The sequence below is a fragment of the Typopeltis vanoorti genome, chromosome 22 (genome assembly GCF_054136105.1).
Source record: "Typopeltis vanoorti isolate ZY-2024b chromosome 22, IOZ_Tvanoo_1.0, whole genome shotgun sequence".
Taxonomy (NCBI): Eukaryota; Metazoa; Arthropoda; class Arachnida; order Uropygi; family Thelyphonidae; genus Typopeltis; species Typopeltis vanoorti.
In genome coordinates this window covers 37,354,884-37,376,060 of record NC_143570.1, presented here as the reverse complement: position 1 = coordinate 37,376,060, position 21,177 = coordinate 37,354,884, and the positions used below count along the sequence as shown (strand labels likewise).

The window sequence follows — 21,177 nt, the reverse complement described above, 5'->3', positions numbered from 1 at the left end:
CCTCAGTCAACCAGGTGTCAGTGATATCAATAATCTTCAGACAGACTGAGTGTATCAATGCCACAAAGTCATTCCCTTTATTCCTGACACTCCCTTCATAGGAATTCTGAAAATGCACTGGTTTTTCTATATACAAATGCATTGTCAGCATTCTCCTAATTTTTGCTACTTTTCACAAACTCCACTTGGCTCTGAAAGATACTATACATCCCCTCATTTTCCAAGCTATCCCTCCACATAAGGTTATCCCTGCTACCTGATATCCCTAATTTCATCAATTGCACTCCAAGCATTTATCTCTTTCTAAACAGTCTTACTGTCATCTCATTTATTATCACTGTTCTTCTCCTCAGCTCGACATTATCATACTTAGGTATCACCACACTTTCTGTTCCCTCTCGTACTTTACTGCTGCACAACCCTAACATAAATCTCAAATCTCTTGTTATCTCATTCCTAACATAGATCTCAAAATAGCCAAAACATGTATCCTCATTCTATAATTTCACCACTGAGAATTTTAATGGATTCATCAAATGTATTCCAAGCATCTGCATATTCCTTACTTCTCTTCCTAAACAGTCTGGCTATCATCTCATTCATTATCACCTCTCTTTTCCTCAACTCTACAATATTATACCATATCATATCATATTAGTTTTATGAAAAGTATGAAACAATGTATGAAATTTAAATTGCTGACTTTCATATCCAATTTGCCATACCAGTTATTTAATTGGCCATAGCAGCTCGAATGACCTATTTGAACAGGGATGCGCCTGCCATATGTGCAATGTGTGTGATGCACACAGGTGCCAAAAAGGAGGAAATACTTTAAAAAAAGTTTTTTAAAGTGATTTTTTTATTGGAGGGGAGGGGGATAGGGGCACCAACTAAAGTTTTGCACACAGGCGTCGGACACTACTGGCATGCTACTGGGGTGCCAATTAAAGTTTTGCACACAGGTGCCCGACACTACTGGTATGCTACTGGGTATAGGGGCGCCAACTAAAGTTTTGCACACAGGCGCCGGACACTATTGGCACGCCCCTGTATTTGAATGCTACCTTTCTTTAATAATGTGGTTCATATAGACTATAAATCACATTGAAGATTGGCATACAACCCTATCTTGCACTTGAATTAACATCAAACCACCTTCCTGTTCATCCTTCAAATGAACTTCTGATTTGTAATATTTTAAGACTATACAGTATTCTGTATAAGGGTCCATTTATACCTATTGGTTTAGTGTTTTGAACAGTTTTTCTCTTGTATTGATTGTATTGATATTTTATCAATACAATTTTTCAAAGTTAACAAAACCATATTTTGTTAACCTAACTTACTATGTTTACTTTCTAAAGTGTCTGTTGTAATGTAAAAATCAAATCTTGGCAAATGATATTTGGCCTAAATCTAGCCAGTTTTTCACCACATTTCTACAATTTTTCTTTATCCCTTACTCATATGTATTTCATAAATCTCTCCCAAAACATTCAATAAGGAAATTCCTCTATATTTCTTAATATCAGTTTTATTTATGTTTTTTATAAATCTGCACAATAAGAGCATTGTTTTAATCATCTAGAATTCAACCTTAAATTAAAGCCTTGTAGATAATGTAAAATCTTTTATACCTGAATCACTTTAATCATAGAGGTCGGCACTTTTTTATGATTCATGTCTGGCACCATTTTCAATACTATTCTATTGTCACAATTTTATACATACTATCAACTACTTCTCTACATATTTGGTCCTTACATTCAAGCATTTGTCATATCAGGACACAAGTTTTTGTATCCCCTTGTTGAAGTAGTTGCTGCAGTGTGGATCATTGTTGAATTGTTGATCCATCATCATGGTTAAGCTGCCAAAAATCTTTTCAAGTGGAGAAAAAGATGGACATCACTAGGTGCAAGATCAGGTCTTTAGAGTTGGTATTAGAAGACTTCCCAATCAAACTGTTTGCATATTTAAGCAGCATTAAAGAGTTGTGTTGTTGTCATGAATCAAAACAACTGTAGAACTGAGGAGGCCTCATCTTTTGTTTCAAGTAGAACACTGCAATTATTTTAGTCTCACAGTAAGCATCTGCATTTATTGTTGTTCCTTGAGGCACAAAATCAATGACCTGTATCTGTCCTAAAACATAGTATGCATGATCTTCCTGGAGGCAAGTGTCTGCTTGAATTTCTTTACTTTTGGAGATCTACTGTGCCACCATCATGTTGATTGCTGCATATGCTTTGGTCATGAGAGAAGTCCAGGTTTCATCTCTGTCACAAAATAGTTCAAAAATTCATTGCAGTGTTCTACTTCTCATTCACCTAATCAAGTAGATTTGGCAGTAATTAAGAACAGGTTGCCAGTTCAGTCTTTATTGTTCATAATTTTCCTCCCTTCACTCAACATCTTGCTCATCTTATTATTATTCCATCACTTGTGACATTTTGTTAATACACTTTACTAACTTGATGATATTTTTCAGCCAGGCAAATATTTTTGGCATTGAAAAATCTTGTTACTGACTGTATCTTGAGGGATTTTTTTAATTTTCTTACTCATTTTATGACACAGTGACAAATCTATAAACAAAGACGGAGAACTGACAATATTTCCATCTTTATGGCTCCTGCAGCATCACTATAGCAATTACTGTTAGTATGTCAGAACTTAGTTTCTGAATGTTCCTCATATGTGATCTTGATTACGCCAAAACTCCAGGTTTGCCTTTTTTTTAGATAGAGAGAGAGAGACTGCTAACTTCCTTTCATTTGCAAAGCTCCTTATAAAGGTTCCTTGCAATGAAGATGAGATATGAACATGGGTCTTTTCAAACAGAGGATAATTTTGTGATGAATTATCCTCTAACTTGTGATGAAGTATATCACGAAGTTACAGTGACTGGCTCTTTGAACAGCATCTGTAATTAGCCAGCTGCTGTCCATATATAAATTTATATTTACGGTTTTTAATGTGAATTTTCTTTTGAGTGGATAAAGGTTATAAATCTAACATGCATTGAATTGGTCATTTTGTCCACTGCTATATAATAATGATCTGTTGCATACAGTTTTTAATGTTATTTAAAAAGAAAATGTAAATACTATCACATGCATCTCATTTTGGACAATATTTAACTAATTGGTTTTAACAGGATAGGAATGCATTCTTTGCTTAGAATGAAACTAGAGATTCATGTAAATATTTGCAATTCCAACAAGACATGATGTGGCATGTTTCCTTTTCACTCCACGTCTGTTAAAACAAGTAACATCTCTTGCATGTTGAGTTTTGACTTCTTGTGCATAGGGTCGATATTAAAAAAATTTCACTAATAATAGTCATTGACCATATATAAACTATAGTTTCTTAAGTATTTACATGTGTTGCACTAACTGTTTTCATGTATCATTTAGTCTTAAGCCAGCTGTCTCAAACTTCAAGAATATAGTTGGAACTTTGGAACAAAACTGACTTTTGTTCTGTGTCTGTTTTTTATATGATTAATGAATGTAACAACTATGCAGTTGTAGGCTCAAGGCAATGTTTCTAATTTTATGACATTATAATAAATGAGCTGGATAAAAGTACATATAAGTATATTCTCGGCTTCCACAAAAACATGAAAGATTGCTTTATGGCAGCTTGTTATAACACCGGCTGGTGGAAATGGGAGAGAAGAGGATGAATAATAGATTGTTTAGATTAGGCATGGGCAACCTTTGCTAGTTCAGGGGCCAAATTATCATTCTCTCTCCGAGTCAAGGGCCGGAACAAATTATTAAATAAAATAAATTAATATTAAATGAATTAAAACAAGTTGCTACTTCATGTTTCATTTATTTATAATATAATGAACGACATAGCAATTTAATGTGAAGATTGGCCTTGTACTTCAATTACAAGACTATCAATATTGATGTTAATATTTCTTAAGGATAATTGCATAGAATTTTCGAGGTTTTTGTCCGTTATTCTTGTCCGAATTTTTGATTTATTGTATTTCATCCTCGAAAAAACTGTTCACACATATATATGTGCTGCCAAAAAGACAAATGATTTTTCTTGAAAAGGTGCATAAATTTGTATATTTTTCTTCCACCAAATAAAATTTATAAAAATCCTTCAAAGCAATGTTAAATTGTGATTTTAGCACTAAATCCGCCTGAAGCTCAATAAGTTCCATCTGTAAGTTTTCTGGCACATATTTACATCAGCATCCATCGGACGAGCAAATATAGAGAATGTGGAGTCTTTGTTGTTGAAGTCTGCAAACCTTGTATCAAATTATTCTGTTAGTGCCTTCAGTTCATCTCCATAACAATTATAAGAGATATTTTTATGAGTTGCTAGAGTAGGAAAATTATAACAATTTTTAGCTCTTATCTGACTTTCCAACAATCTTAGTTTATTACAAAAAGCTTTGACATGTCCACGCAGTTCATGAACCAATTGTCCTTGTTTTTGTAATTTAAGATTCAGTTCATTTAGGTATCCAGTGACATCTACAAGGAATCCTAAATCACACACCCACTCATCATCTTTTACTTGGTTAATTGTGTTTCCTTTTATGTCCATAAAATCTGCAATGTCTTGTCTCAGATCATAAAATCGTTTTAACATTTTACTTTTACTCAACCACCTCACTTCACAATAATAAGACACATCGTTATAATCCGAAAATAGGCCTGCTAAATACTCCTTAAATTGGCAGTGATTAAGTGCACGTGACTTAATAAAGTTAATACTGGCTACTACAACTTCCATAACATTTGTGAATTTAATCGATTTTGCAAACAGATTTTGTTGGTGGATAATGCAGTGAAAATTTGTTAAATTTTCCGGAAGGATCTGTAGTTCTATTGCTCTTTCATGAACTATTCCAATAAATCCCTTCTGTGCACCAACCATTGCAGGGGCTCCATTAGTGCATGTGCCAGATAGTGAACTCCATTTAAGCCGAAATCTCTCGAAGACTGTGTTGACTTTCAAATATATCTTCACCGGTAGTTGTTCCTTTTAACGGCCGAAGCGCCAATAATTCTTCTGTGATGTTGAAATCCGAATCAACTCCTTGAATAAATATTGCTAGTTGTGCTGTATCGGAGGCATCGGTGCTATCATCCAAAGCAATTGAAAATGCGTCCAATCTAGCAATCTTCTCTTTTAAACTTTTTTTGATATCATCAGGCATAATTTCTACCCGTCGGACAACAGTACGTGTCGAGAAACGAATATTCTTGAAGTCTTTTTACTTTTCAGGACATATTATACTTGCAACATCCAGCAGACATTCTTTGATAAATTCTCCTTCACCAAATGACTTAGAATGCTGAGTGATTTTTTTGCTTACCACAAAGCTGGCTTTGACAATGCTGTGGTGCTGCGTTCTTTGCTTGTTGAACATTTGCTGCTGGGTATCCAAGTTCTTCTTCAACTTCTGTATTTCATCTTTTCATAGTTGTCCGTCAATTTTTGGGTGATCCGCATGTCTCGAAGTAAAGTGTCTCTTCAAGTTGTATTTTTTGTTAACGGATATGGATTCATTGCACAGCAAACGTACAGGCAAATCTTTATTCAGAATAAAATAATAATCCTCCACCCAGTTGGCTTGAAATTGATGATTCTCTGCATCTACTTTTCCTTTTTTTGCAATAATCCCTGACATTGTCCCAAATTTATAAGTGATATTCAGAACTGTCAAACAAAACTGTCTTCTACACCGCAGGCACTGAACAGAACACATCAACGCAGGCACCGAACAGAACATAACATCAATGCAGGCACTGAACAAAGCACACCAACGCAAGTACTGAACTGACACGTTGTAACATGTGTTCTTGGGGCACCTATCCTCATTGATTATAGCTGTTTCTGATTGATCTAATTGTTTTGTAGAATGAAAAACCTGCATCTCTGGGAGAAAAATCTTGCTGTCTCTGTATGAGACTGACTATCTGTCATCTTCACTTGGATATCCCCTCCTCCCTCTTATGAGGATTCTTTGCATCCTCAAAGAACCTTTATTAGAGATTGGAACCCAAATCTTTCCATCCAAAAGGTGTTGTTGAAACTGACTGAGCTAGGGAAACTCTCAAATATTATCAATATTTTGCTAGTTTGGTGAAGCTTTCTGTGATATGTTAAACTCCATTGAGGTTTGCTATAATAATAATGATTTGATTTGCTGTAAAAAAATTTAGATATCTTAATCTACTACAGATTTCTAGATATGATCTTCAGAACTTCATTCTAAATCATCAATAAGAAAATTTACAGAAACAATATCTCCCAATTAACTAGCTTAAAAAGGTCCTTTAAGTTCATTTTACTTCAAGATATAGATATGAGCATAGTTTTTCCCCTTTTAAATTTATTTTTAGAAATTACTGCTGTTAATCCTTGGCATTAGCTTTTTTTTATTTAAATTTGTTTTCATTTACTTCTAAATAAATCCACTACAAGTTTGCAAGATTCCCTGACTAAATTGAATAACTGTTGTAACAGATATGGTATGAAGGTCAGCAATAAAAAGACAAAAGATAATGAAAATAGTTAGAATCGTAAAATGTCAACTTGTGTTTTAGATATCACAAAGAACTCAGAAACAATTGTTGTAAAAATCATAATAAATTAATAAAAGTTTATTTATTGCAGGATGAATAGCTTATCATCGTAATATATACGAGGGTGGTCTGAAACGTTCTCGGCCTCGACCATAGAAGGCAACACTATTGGCATGATTTTTTTTTTCTAAGTTAGTACATCTGTCATTTTAGAACAATAAGCCTCATTTCCCATAAATCAAAAATGCTTATGAGAATCTTAACACGAAGAATTGCATCTAAAGTGGAAAAATTTCTTGGAGAAGATCAGTTTGGTTTCAGAAAGGTTAGAGGAACAAGAGATGCAATTGGACTGTTAAGAATAGTAAGTGAAAGAAGTCTGGAAGTGAATGAAGAAGTTAATATCTGTTACATAGATTTTGAAAAAGCTTTTGACTTTGTAAAATGGGATAAGATGGTGGAAGTAATGGAAAAAATTGGTATAGGTTGGAAAGACAGAAGGCTAATTATTTCACTATATATGTGACAAACTGCCATGGTTTATTTAACATGTATTCCGAAGCAATGTTAAAAGAAGCACTGGAGAATTCAGAAGAAGGAATAAAGATTGAAGGTAGACAGGTATTTGCAATAAGATATGCAGATGACGAGGCATTACTATCAAATACTGAAACAGGACTACAACCTGTTGAACAGATTACTGGAATCCTGTATCAATTATGGAATGAAAATTAACATCAGAAAAACAAAGGTAATGAAAATAGCAAGGAAAAAGGCAAATATGGATATCAGAATAAATGGGGAAAAATTGAATCAAGTAAAGACATTTAAATAACTAGGAAGTGTTATTAGCAGTGATGGAAGATGTGAAAGTGACATAAAAACAAGAATAGTGATGGGAAGAGATGCCTTTAATAGAAAATGGAATTTATTCATTAGTAAAATGGATGGAAACCTAAAGAAAAGACTAATAAAATGTTATGTGTGGAGTGTTGCCCTCTATACAGCTGAAACTTGGACATTGAAGAAAGAAGAAATTAAGATTTTGGAAAGCTTTGAAATGTGGATTTGGAGAAGGATGGCAAAAATCAAATGGACAGATAAAATAACTAATGAAGAGGTCCTAAAAAGAGTAGAAGAAGAAAGAAGTCTGTTAAAGAGGATAAAAAGAAGCAAGGGAAACTGGATTGGACATATTCTGAGAGGGAATGGAATCATCAGAGATGCTGTCGAAGAAAAAATAGATGGAAAAAGACCCAGAGGAAGAGTAAGGAAAACAATGCTAGATGACATGCTGAATGGAGACAGGTACACAACCTTGAAAGTGAAGGCTCAGAACAGAAGAGAGTGGAAGGAAAGTTTCTGCTACTAAAAGAAGAACTTGCTGAATTGCAGAATACTCGAGAAGAAGAAGACATCTGTCATGAGCATCCATGTGAAATTGCAAGTCATTCTATCAAGTACCACTACAGGGATGGGATAATGGTGCTGGAGCATCGCTGGAATAAATGTATTAGTCTTAATGGAGATTATGTTGAAAAATAAAAATAATTTTGAAATTATAAATTCCTTTTTTCATTGTTAAGTCGAGAACTTTTCAGACCACCCTTGTATTTCGACATTAAGTTACAGAACAAATTAAACATCATAATGATGTCATGATGTGAGGAGCTTAGGATCTTTCTCAGACATAGCCAAGTTAGCCGGTCTTGGGCATGGACCGCAGGGTTTTTCCTCCCACAAGCAGGTAAACCAGCCCTGTGAACAGATGCTTCTACAGACATAGTATATCTCCAGGAATAAGGAGTAACCAACCTATTCCATAGGATTTGGTTCCGAATGCCTACACAGTAAAATGTGTAGGTCTGCATGTGAGTGTAAATCAGGACAATGATGTCATAAAAATTAGCGAAAAGAATAGTTTAAGATGTTTGAGTAACTTAACTGTTAATTTAAAAAATAATTAAATGAGTTAACAAGAATAGAAAAGTTGTAGAAAATATTCAGGGGAATGCAGTAAAGAGTACATATCAATACTTGAGGTAAAAAAAAAAATCCATCACAGACTTGAAATGGGAAAAGGATGCTGCTCTGAAATGCAGAAATCTATGGTGGTATGAAAGTTCTTCAGTGGCTGCATGGTTACATTGCATCATAATCTACTGGACCAAACAGTTTCCAAAAGAAGATTTTTGAAACAGTTTGGTTCAGTTTTAGTGAATGTGGAAAATTAAATATGGAAATAGGTAATAAATGGAATAAGTAAGAATGATACTTTGGGAAACTAGTTGCATAAATTTATATGAAAGTGGAAGGAATTCATTGAAAAAGACCAAACCAGCATACTGTATACTATACAGTGTTCAAATTAATTTAAACATATTGCTTGAAGAGTTGGATTAGAAATAAAACATTTGATCAAAGATTAGAAACTACAGATTTTAGAATTATGAGGAAAGGTAGAGTGGTGAACTGGTAGCATCATTGGTGGAACCATATTAATAACAAAGCTGTCAGAAAAGAATTGGACATTATTAATATTCAAGAATGTATAAAAAGCAGAGCCAATCTAAGAAGGCATAATCTTATAAAGAGAATGAAAAATGTAAGATTAGTGGAAAAAGTGTGGGATGCAAAAAAATGGCTGGTAAAAGACCAGGTATAAGCGAGTTGAGTTAGTAGTGTGTTAGAAGATTGCTATGTAAGAGCTGATCAAATTCAGAGGGCCTTGATAAATGATAGACTGCTATAGAGGAAAACTGCTGATTCATCAAATCTTAATTGTGTTAGACTCTTCTGATATTTGGTATATCCCTTAGGAGTAGTAGAGCAGAAAGTGATATTTATATGATGAATAGCTTATTATAAATAATGTACATTAAAAGAATACATTTTCAAGTTGTAGTTTTATAGGTGAACAAAAATTATTATGTAATGTGTAGCTTAAATTTATATTTTTTATTTTATCTTTTCCAGTTAATAACATCCATATTTTCCCATTTTCATACGTGTTTTGCAGTTAAAATTGGGACCAATAATGGAACAGTAGAATTACTGCTAACAAAGGAAGTATGTGAAGGGTTTTGGAAAAATCTAGGAAATCCTTTACCAGGACACAATACTTTTAAACTTACTAAAGAACTAGGTATGCCATTAGAAAATGAAATATTGTAATACTATACATTTGTGATATTATTATAAATGTCATTCTATGGATCAAACCTATGCTATATAAATATTAATATATTATTATTGAGTGTCTAGCTGTAGTATACAGTGTTCAAATTTTATAAGAGTACATTGTTTAAAAGTGATGAAATGGTTCTCTTCTAACTGATGAACAAAAAAATAATTCTGTCATTTCAAATGGAAAGAATTCTGTCCTGTAGAATATCAACACATAAAATAACGTGTTTGTGATTAATACATAAACTTTAGGTTGTAGGCATCATTAAAAAATTACTAGTTTGTGCATTTTTTTAAAATTCCACATGCACCATAGTTTAATCAAATTCGTGTGTGTGTGGTGTGTGATTAAAAATGACCCTCCATAGTATTATAATACACCAGTCCTGTGGAGGAGTAGGAAAAAAAATGTTATTGTTAACCTGTGATATTTGAAAACTTTAACATTATTACTCTAGAAAATGCATGAGACTGTTCCAAAAGATTTTTAGTTAGCTGCTAGGTATTCAAACTGTAGAAAATGCAGTCAGCAACAGCAGAGATTTAATCTACATTAAAGAGAGAGTATAGAGAATCATTGGAATGGTAGCCATTAATCAGCTTAATTACTCTTTTATATAAAGCCAACAATTTTTAGGCATCTCTTACTGCACAATCCCATATATGAGAAACATTTTCACTGGTTGGATGGATTTATGATTTGTATAGTTGTTCATAGTTAAAGTAATGCTTTCACTGAAAAAGAAAACCTAATTTTTTGGAAGCTAAGGAGGCCATACCTATAATGCATTCAAACAGGATGATTGGAGGCTAGAGTTATACCAAAAGAGGAATCTCATCTTTTCCAGAGATTTTGGTGGTTTGTTAAAAGTAATCCTTGAAGAATTTTTTTTTGCAGGAAATCACAGGATAGAGCTTCCAAGCATTGAAGTTGAAATCAAGATTGTTGGAACCTTACTAATGAAGAACAAGATGGAGGAATGATCTGCAAAGGTTTGCCATGAGATAGTGGACATTGACTAAAGACAGAACAGGAAAGTTAAGGGGGGGGACCCTATATCCAGCAGTGGATGGAAAGAGGTTGAAGAAGATATTTGACTTCTACTATAGCAAACTTGTAGGAACCGCTGAAATAATTTTAATGGATTTCCTTTAGAATAGCATGATGCATAATTATAACACTTTGGCAGGGACTTTTTTTTTTTTTTAGTTTGTAATAGCCGTGTTTGGTGGTGAGAGATGATTGTATTGTAGTCATTTCAGCAATTTGCATAGTGTGAGGTTTGTAAATGAAAAAAAAAAAAAAGTATTGCAGTGTCATCAACAAAAGTGTGAATTGTATTTGGAGTCAATGAAGATCATTGGTATATTCTCGATATATTCTCTCTCTAATGTAGATTAAATCTCTGCTGCTGTTGACTGCATTTTCTAGTTTGAATAACTAGCAGCTATCTAACATGGAAAATTCTTCCAGAAATAATACCTATATCTAACAATCTTTTGGAACAGTCTCATGCATTTTCTAGAGGGTAATAATGTTTAAGGTTTCAGATATCACAGGTTAACAATAACAATTTTCTTTTTCTGCTCTACTTTCTGGTCCTCCATAGGACTTTCTTCTCTAGTGGATGAAATAACAGAGCCTTGGCATTACTTGTAAAGTTGCAAATAAAAATTCATTAATCGATTCATACAAATGTATGATCAGAAGCAAATTAGTAACACAGTTGCAGAGTTAGAAGAGCATAAGATAGACTTTACTTAATAGGACTTTGTGCTAAATCCACTTAAATACCTTAGAGATATTGATCAATCATTTGAATTTCTTCAAACTTCCATAGCATTTATCTAAAGGTGGGTGAAATAAGAAAGAAGATCCCCTGTTGAATTTATACTGGTGGCTGTTTATTTAGTTGAGAGATTTCTACATAGCACTGAAGTTTATGGATTTCCCCATTACTGAAGAATTGAAATTGATGAGAAAGCAATAGGATAATTTGGTGATATGTGTATATATATATATATTATCTTTAGTATAAGTGAATGTAGGCTAACTTTCTGTCCGTATGATAAATACCAGTGAATTAGAAAGTATCAAAAGACAGTAATTTCTGCATTACAAACCATTAGAATAATTGGAGACATGCCATGGGAACCAGGAAACTTTCTGGTATTCAAATTGGACAAGATTCTTCTGATTACTTTATTACAACTACTGAAAAAGAAAGCACTGAATGTTGTGAGTTTGGAATAGTAGGAGGATCTTTCACCCAGTTCATTGGTCAGTTCAAGAATTAGAGGCAAGGTAAGAAGCAATAACATTGGCTTTTTCTATGGTAACAATGCAATAGAACTATCCAAGAGCAAAAGAAAGAAAGTAGGGTTTGACAGAAGTCAGAGCCACTACTTTGGCAGGAGACTAGGAAGCCTAACTTCCATTTAGACATGAAGCATTCATAATAATGCTTCATAGTATAAACAACACCAAGAGAGCTAAAAATGTGTTTATTAAACTTACTGATATTTTACTGGTTTTCTATTCGGCATCGTCAGAACACAATTAGAACTGTGATATGCACACAGCACTGAACTAAGTAATTGTGGAAAACTAAGTAATTCTGTTTTCAGTTACAGTTCAAACTGAAAACAGAACTAATGTCCTTACATGGCATCCTCTGTGGGCTGAATAACCATAAAGCTAATATACCTTTGACAGACCGCCCCCTGACATAATTGAATTATTCAGATTCACCATATATGCAGATTATTTCTTATGCCCATTATTAAAAAATGGGGGGAGAACCCATTTTTTCCTGCAATGCTCCCCCCCCCAGCTAACTTTATGAAAACCAAGCACAGCCACACTTAAACTAATAATTTGGCTACACACTGCTGATGATGTGTTTGCTGTGTGGCTATGTGTTCCAGACATGTTAGATATATTTTTGGTGGATCTTAACAGCCAGCATCCTAAAATAAACTTCATCATAGAAAAAAAGAAAGTAACAATAGTCTCCCCCTTTCTAGATACACTAGTGACATGATTTACTAATAGCTCATCATCTTTCTCTTTTTACAGAAAACCCCATGGTTATTTATTCAAATGACGCAGTCCTTGAAACTGAGCTCAGGGGCCTCTGTAACACCTTTTCAGCAAATGGCTTTTTCTTCTTTCACTATGCGTTATTCCCGCTTCCTATGCAGGGTCCGTGTGTTACTTGGATGCAACTTCTTGTTAGTACCACTCCCAACTGACCTGTCGCCTAGTCTGCTGCTGGGGGAGGATATATTCTTGGCTGTAGAAGCGTATGTTCACGGGGCCGGTTTGCCTGCTTGCAGGATGAAAAACTCCAGATAAACTGGTGGAAAAAACCCTACTGCCCGTGCCCAAGATCGGCTAACTTGGCTATGCCTGAGGAAGTTCCTCATGCCTCGACAAGAATCGAACCTGGGACACTCCTTCCCCAGGCATATGGTTGTGAAGCGCAAAGCCACTAGGCTAACTGTGGGACTTTTTTAGCAAATGGCCATAGCTCATATAAAATAGACAAAATACTTCATGTACTCCTCCTACACCTAACACTGGATCATAGCAAAACCATTCCCATCCAATATGTTAAGGATAGATCAGAAAAAATAGTCAAAGTTCTCTGTAAATATGATCTCCATGCAACTTTCAAACCTTTCATTCAGCTAGCTACCTTCATCCATTCTCTTTAAAATCAACTGCATTCTCTTGAACATTCTGGAGTATATAAAGTTCCTTGTACCTGCAGTTTAGCCTACTTTAGACAGACCAGTAGATCAGTTAACATCCACCTTGAAGAAGTCAGGATTGGCAGACCATGTACTCTGGATACTTCTTGACTGTATTGACACTATATTATATAAAATTCATGACAGGTATGAGAGACTATTTTTAGAATCAGCATCAGCTATAAGGTACTCTGCCAACCTCAATCAGTATGGTTGCATTATACCAAAGATCTGGGATACTGCTTTTGAGATAGCAGTATCCTTCTGATAGCCTAACCTCTCTAACTATTGTTATCTGTCCCATTGTGGGTGCCATGTAAGGAGTTCTTTGTTTCAATGATGAAATCCATAAGTTGACATCTTCTTCTCTTCCGTCTAAGATGGGTTGAGTCTTCTCTTGAGCAGGATCTTCCAGTCTTCTCTATTCCTTGATGTTTGAAAAAGTTCCTTATATGTTCTGCATCCCGAGATGTTCTTTATTAATTTCAGCCAGGTAATTCTGGGTCTTCTTTTTTCAGTTGGAAAAGTATTGATTAGGACGTTAGGAAGTCTGTCTGCATCCATGCGTACAGTGTGTCCAAACCATCTCAGTTGTTGTTTTCTAATTTTTTTCTATTATTGTCTTTTTATACAATAGTTCTTGTCTGACTGTGATGTTTGTTTTCTTTTCTATCCAACTTGTTCTATTTATTTTTCTTAAGCCTTTCATTTCAAATGCCAGCAGTTTTTTCTCCTCTCTTTTTTTTTTAACTGTCCACGTTTCTGCTCTATAGATGACTGTTGGTATAATTATTGCTTCATGTAATTTGATTTTGGTTTGCTTAGATATCTTGTTTGTTTTCCAGATTTTCTGTAATTTTCCCATGGTGGTCCATTCTATCGCTATTCTGTGTTTGATTGTTTTGAGTTCATCTATTGTTTCTGTTAGTTTTGATCCAAGGTATATGAAGTTGTCTACTTGTTCTGTTTGTTCTCCGTTTAGGGTGGCTGAGATGGTAGTTCCGTTCCTCCTATTTTCATCACTTTTGTCTTTTGTATATTTATTGTCATGTCATATGTTTTACAGGTTTCGTTTAGCTTGTTAATCAACTTTTGTAGTTCATTTGGGGTTCTTGCAAGGACGAGATCATCTGCATATTTGATATTATTTATGTTTAAACCATTGACATTGATTCCAGGCTCATTATCTATTGCCTTCTTTACAACTTCTTCTAGATATATGTTGAATAGGCATGGAGGTAATTTGCATCCTTGCATTACTCCTTTTTGGATCTCTATGGGTTCTGTTGTGAGTGTGTCCTTTTTAATTATTGCATTTGTCTTAGAGTAATATTTTATCAGAAACTGTATTATATATTTGTCTATTGCTTTTTCTAGTAGAATTTTAAGAAGGATTTCTCTGTTGATGTTATCAAAAGCTTGTTTAAAGTCTGCAAAACAACAATATAGTTCTTTATGGTCTTCCCAGCTGAGCTCTGCTAGTTGGTGCAATGTGAAAATTTGGTCTACTGTTGAATAGTTTCCTCGGAAACCAGCTTGTTCTATGCCTATCATTTCTTCATACGTGTTTTTTAATCTATTTTGTATAATTCTTATGAATATTTTATAGGTGTGAGGGAGTAAATTGATTGGTCTGTAATTTCTGCAGTCTTTTTTGTCTCCTTTCTTGTATATTGGGATGATTCTTCCAGTTCTCCAGTCATCTGGGATCTCTCCTGTTTGTAGTATTTTATTGAATAGGGTTGTTAAATATTCTATTGATATGCTGCCTCCATATGACCACAGTTCAGTAGGGATAGTATCAATGCCTGGTGCTTTATTGTTTTTCATCTGTTTTATTGCGTATCTAACTTCTTCTTGTAAAATTTTTGGGTGATCATTATTTTCCTCTATTGTTGGCATTGTAGTTTTGTTTCCTTGGTGGAAGATAGTCTTAAAATGGTTTGACCAGATTTTTCTTATATATTCAATATTCCCGGTTTCAGTCATCTTGTTGTTTATCATTGTTACTGCTTTTGCTGAGCATTCCTTTGTAATTTCTCTTACAGTATCATGGAAGACTTTTAGGTTATTTTGTTGGTATGCTTCTTGGCATTTCTTAGCTTTTTCTTCTAACCATTTTTCTTGGCTTTTTTTTGCATAGGTTATCAACTTTATTTTTTAGTGCTCTGTATTTTTCTCTATTCTCTTCATTGTTTTGTTGGTTTACAAGTATCTTGGCCTCTCTTTTCTCTTCTGTGGTAGCTATGATTTCTTAGGTTATCCACTGTTTGTTTATTTTGGGTTTGGAACCTAGAGTGTCTTTTGCAATTGATAACACTGTTTCTTTTCCTTCTTCCCAGTATTTTCTGCTGTTCTGGAAGATGGAGGGTTTTAATTTCAAGCACATCTGTTCTAAAAATCAACTTCTGCTTGAGCTATCTTTTAGTTTTGATAGGTTGATGTTTTCTTCTTTTCGGATATCGTTTTTCCGGTTGAATTTTATCTTCACTTTGGCAGTTAATATTTCGTGGTCAGTGTCAAAATCCAAACTTCTTAATGTTCGTACATTATTTACTGATCTTTTCCATTGTTTGTTTATGATGATATAGTCTATGCAGTTCTTTATGTTACCATCTGGGGATATCCATGTATATTTATTATTAGGGCATTGATAGAACAATGTGTTTGTAATCATTAGATCGTTTGCTTTACAGAAGTGGAGTAATTGTTCTCCTCTGTTGTTAAGCTCTCCGTATCCAAATTTCCCCATCACATCTTTTTTGTCTGCTGTGAACTGTCCTATTTTAGCATTAAAATCTCCCATCACTATCATGAGTTCTCTATTTTTGGGATTATCTATTTCCTGTTGTAGTTCTTCATAGAAATTTTCTATTTCTTCCTCTGAATGGTTACTGTCTGGTGCATGATATAAGCAGTATAAGCAGAAATTGGATTATGTTAATTGTTCGACCTTTTTCTTTTGCTTGAAGTTTGGCTGTGATTATTCTAGGAGACACTGGGTTTATTTCAATTACTGAGTGTGTAAGTTTCTTTTCACTTAATAATGCAACTCCTTCTCTGTGTATGTTATCTTTTCTTCCTGAAAAGTACAGTCTTCCTTCTGGTAAATCCATGAATCCATCTCTGCACCAATGTGTCTCTGATAAACCTAAAATACTCCATTTCAGTCTTTTTAAATTTTCCTGGACTAATTGCAATTTTCCAGGTCGGTATAGTGATCTTATGTTGAGGGTGGTACATGTTTCACATCCTTGACTGACCACATTGCTGAATTCTCACCTACTCTATGTGGTCTTCAAGTGGGCACATCGGTTGTCCCATATGCAGTAGCACTATCTCGGTTTGTAGACTTTCTCATGCTCATGAAAGTTACTGGCATAATAATGTAGCCAGCTTGCCATGCCTCTGCTACTGAAAAGAATTATAACACCATAGGATGACTCACGTAAAAACTTTATTAGCAACTAAGTATCATAGGCATCATTATCAGTAGTACACGATCATAGAATGGCAATTAAACACCAACAGACAATTCTAAAAAGCACCACCTAAGTAGCTAATGTGAAATAACTATAAAAGGTCGCTAATTAATTAACTTATTAATATATATATATATATATATATATATATATATTTTTTTTTTTTTTTTTTTTTTTTTTTTTCCAACAACACCTAAGCCTTTCTACACTAGTGTCCAAAAGCTAAGGATGAATTACATTTTTACCTGTATATGAAAAAATTTCCATGACTACAGCCAAATGTAGACATAAATTTATTGCGAGTATACTAATAAATGATATTACACAAAAAGTGCATTATAAATTTTGTACAAATTGCGATGCATCTTTGTCAAAATTTACTAATTTCCTAAGGAGGTAGTTAAGGATTAATGTACAGTGCTTACAGAAAACTATTCAGAGAGAGACATTTCAGTATGGAATATATCCACCCCGAACTGTGATGCAGCTCTCACAATGTCGTACCATGCTTAGCACTAAGTGAATCAGGAGTTCTTGAGTTAAACTGGCACACTTCCCTTTCAGAGCAAGGATAGGCCTTGTTTGTTTTCTGGAGGAGAATTCTGAGTAATGATGCATCTCAAACATGTTCTGTGGGGCTGAGATCTGGAGGACATACTGGCCACTTATTTTGATTAATATCCTTGGTCTCCAGAAGAATCTCCACTTCTTGTACAATGCAGTGTGGCATTGTCATCCATAAAAATGAATTCTTTGCCTACAGCACCACAGAACACATGATGCTGGAGAACTTTGTTGCAATATTGTTCACCAGTCATAGTCCCTTTTTCCAGCACTTGTAGCTCAGTACATCCATTATGCATAATGTCTCCCCACACCAAGAACCCAGCACTGCCATATCTATCCCTTTCAAGAACATTCTCACAATGGTAAGCAGTATGACTTCCATGCCAGATCAAGTGTCATCTATAATCAGAGGAAAGACTAAAATGACTCTCATCTGTAAAGAGTACATTAGTCAATTGATATCTTGTCCAATTTTTATGGATACACTGCTACTGAAAATGTGCTCTGCGAGTCTGCATCCTTTTACCCATTGTAGAGCACATTTTCAGTATCATTTCAGTATAGACCTGCTTGTCCCACATATCTTGCCACAGTTTATTGAGATATCTGCATACCTGTGCTTGAATGGAGCTGACCTGCCATGGTACGTCGATTACATTTTGCTGTTACAAATGTCTGGGCCTGGATTCAATGCTATGTGAGATTCCAAACTCTCTTGCAATATCGGTAATTCTGTGGCCTTCTTCAAGCTTTCCAATAATTCTTCCCTGCATGAAATCATTTAGTGACGTCTTTGAGCATTACAAGGCAAACAAGTTTGCAACTTTATTCCTTCACAAAAAGAGCTTCCTTCAAACACAATCTGCTTAGTATAGCCTTTTGCCTTTTATCCTGTTGAGTGCTACCACATAACCCCTTTGTATGCAATTCAAAAATTTGAATATGTACCTGTTTCTACTTAAAAACATCAGTTATACAAATTGTCACAAGCTGATTCATCTGAATTTGCAGTTGTAATCTTCAGAAGTAGTGTTTATCCTTAGGTTTTATACACCATTGTAGATGTAGACATGATGCAGATTTCCTGACTTTGGAATCGGGAAATTCAGTTTTGTTGTATTTAATATTCTACGATTCTACGAGTACAATTTGACACACCTAGAACACATATTACTGTGTTAAATTGTAATTATAATGAGCTGTAGTATAAGCAGAAAAGGAAGATGTTAATTTCTTTAAAAAACTGGTATTGTGATATGCTTGATTGACCAGCCTTGACACACTTCTTGAAGAATCCAGGTTTAGAATAAAGGATGTGGATTTCAAGTGGTATGGAAGAATGAATATTTTTTAACTACAGGAATTGTTTCAGTGATGCATTCATTGCTACTGTGTTTGTGTTAGAAGACTGGAAACAGTAATCCAACCATGGAAATTAAATACAGAATTTGCAAAGATACTTTATAATGCAAGGAACATGGAGAACATGGACAATGACCAATTCTCATGTTCAACATGAGAATTGGTCATAAGTGATGATCTTACAGTAATCCCTTGATTATCTGACCACAGCAGTAAATCAGTGTGCTTTTTGCTTGTTGTATAATTGAAGAGTTGTTTAACTGAAGGCAGTTACATGGTGCCATATGTAAACAGTTAGTGTGAGGTTATTGACAATAGCAAACACTTTGGTATTTCTATCTGCTGAATCACTGTAATATGAAAAAGAAGGCTAGAGTTTTTTGTGACATTAAAATTTTGGAAGATTGTTCACTATTAGGAAATTGGACTACAAAAAAGTAACATTTAAAGAAAGAAAATCAGTAGGTTCAGAGGAACCAGTGGAATTAGGAAAGCAACAGACAACAAATAAATTTAACACCATGTGGTAAAGAAATTTTTGTTATTTTTTGACTAAAAAGCTGGACACACTCTTTCTCTCACATGGGATAGTAGAGCAATGATATGCATAAACATCACCTCTGAGACAAAAATAGTTGAATAGTATAGTAGTTTATTTTAACAGTATTGATTACAACACAGAAAGATAAGAAAATAATTAATATTTATTAACTTATTAATGATATTTTGTTGGTATTATATTTTAACAGTATTGATTACAACACAGAAAGATAAGAAAATAATTAATATTTATTAACTTATTAATGATATTTTGTTGGTATTATATTTTAACAGTATTGATTACAACACAGAAAGATAAGAAAATAATTAATATTTATTAACTTATTAATGATATTTTGTTGGTATTATATCCAGCATTTTCAGAGCACAAGAACATAATAAATTTAGTTTAATCCTTTATCCCAGTGAGAGCAAACAAAGTTTGCGCCTGAAAATATCTTCAGGACTGGTGTATCTCCCATAATGCAAAACACTGGGATAGGAGTGTTGGTAGCTTGTTCCACCTTTGCTACGAGTTGCCTGGTGTTGTACTACTTACCCAGGTAAGATAGTACAACACTATATTCAGTTCTGAAGATAAAGGATTAAACTAAATTTATTATAGTCTAACCTAGTGAAAATAAACTTTCAACGAGCACAAGAACAGTTTGGCATAACAGTGGGACTAGTTTAGAAATATTGTAATGGACAGCACAAGGAACTAAAGTCCTAATTGGCACCATCTATGTTGGAGAAAGAGAGAAAACAAGTATTAATTAGATCTTAAAGCGACTGTCTCCCTGATTTTTGGTAAATTTATACAGCCATACTTGGTGAGGTTTGGAGTATGTTTTAAAGCTGCTGTTGATTCCAAAAACAACTTCTCTGACTTATAATGACTTCTGTGTAGCCCTTTTGTTTTTTCCATTTGATCTTGTGTGAAGGGGTATCCATGGCATGGTCTGCTAGATCCGCCTTACCATAACAATAGTACCAATTGTAATTTTACGTCAACAATTCTCCATAGTAAGCCAGGTCACAAGAAGAGGACACTTAATAAACTCTTGGATGTGATAAAGAAGAGAGTTCGTTAGGTGAACAAATGAGAGTTGCCAATTCCATGGTTCGAGAGTGGCTGTATTCATAGCTAGGTTTTCCAAGTGTTCTATGTAGAAATTGGCTAAAGGGGGGGATTCATTGCCATATTTAAACCATGTTTCAAATTGGCAATTCTCATCTGTTCACCTAAAGATAAACTATCTTCTTTATCACATCCAGGAGTTTATGAAGTGCCCTGTTCTTGTGACCTGACTTACTATGGACAGACGAGAATAATTGTTGACATCTGCCTTGGTGAACATAAAAATACATTCGGCACTATCGTTATGGCAAGTTAGGTCTAGCAGGCCATGCCATGGATACCCCTTCACACAGAATCAAATGAAAAAAACAAAAGTGCTATATAGAAGTCATAAGTCAGAGAGATTGTTTTTGGAATCAATAGCAGTTTTAAAATATAATCCAAATCTCAACAAGTATGGCTGTATAAATTTACCAAGCATCTGGGAGACAGTCATTTTAAGATTTAATTAATACTTGTTTTCTCTCTTTTTCCAACATGGATGGTGCCAATTAGGACTTTAGTTCCTTGTGTTGTCCATTATTCTCTTTTTTTTTTCTTTTTTTTTTTTGTTAACTAGTCCCACTGT

At 34.3% G+C, this 21,177-nt stretch overlaps 1 protein-coding gene across 7 annotated transcripts in view; it reads left to right on the top strand.

The window, feature by feature from the left end:
* The window catches only part of LOC150094318 (cytochrome b5 reductase 4), a 266,376-nt gene that overhangs the window by 173,466 nt on the left and 71,733 nt on the right, over nt 1-21,177 (top strand). For all 7 annotated transcript variants that reach the window (XR_016550236.1, XM_090411979.1, XM_090411980.1 and 4 more), the window contains one exon: nt 9,595-9,720. Coding sequence is in view for 6 of the 7 variants with exons in the window: in XM_090411979.1 (XP_090268105.1) it covers nt 9,595-9,720 (126 nt within the window). In the remaining variant the exon portion in view is untranslated. The remainder of the gene's footprint in view (nt 1-9,594; nt 9,721-21,177) is intronic.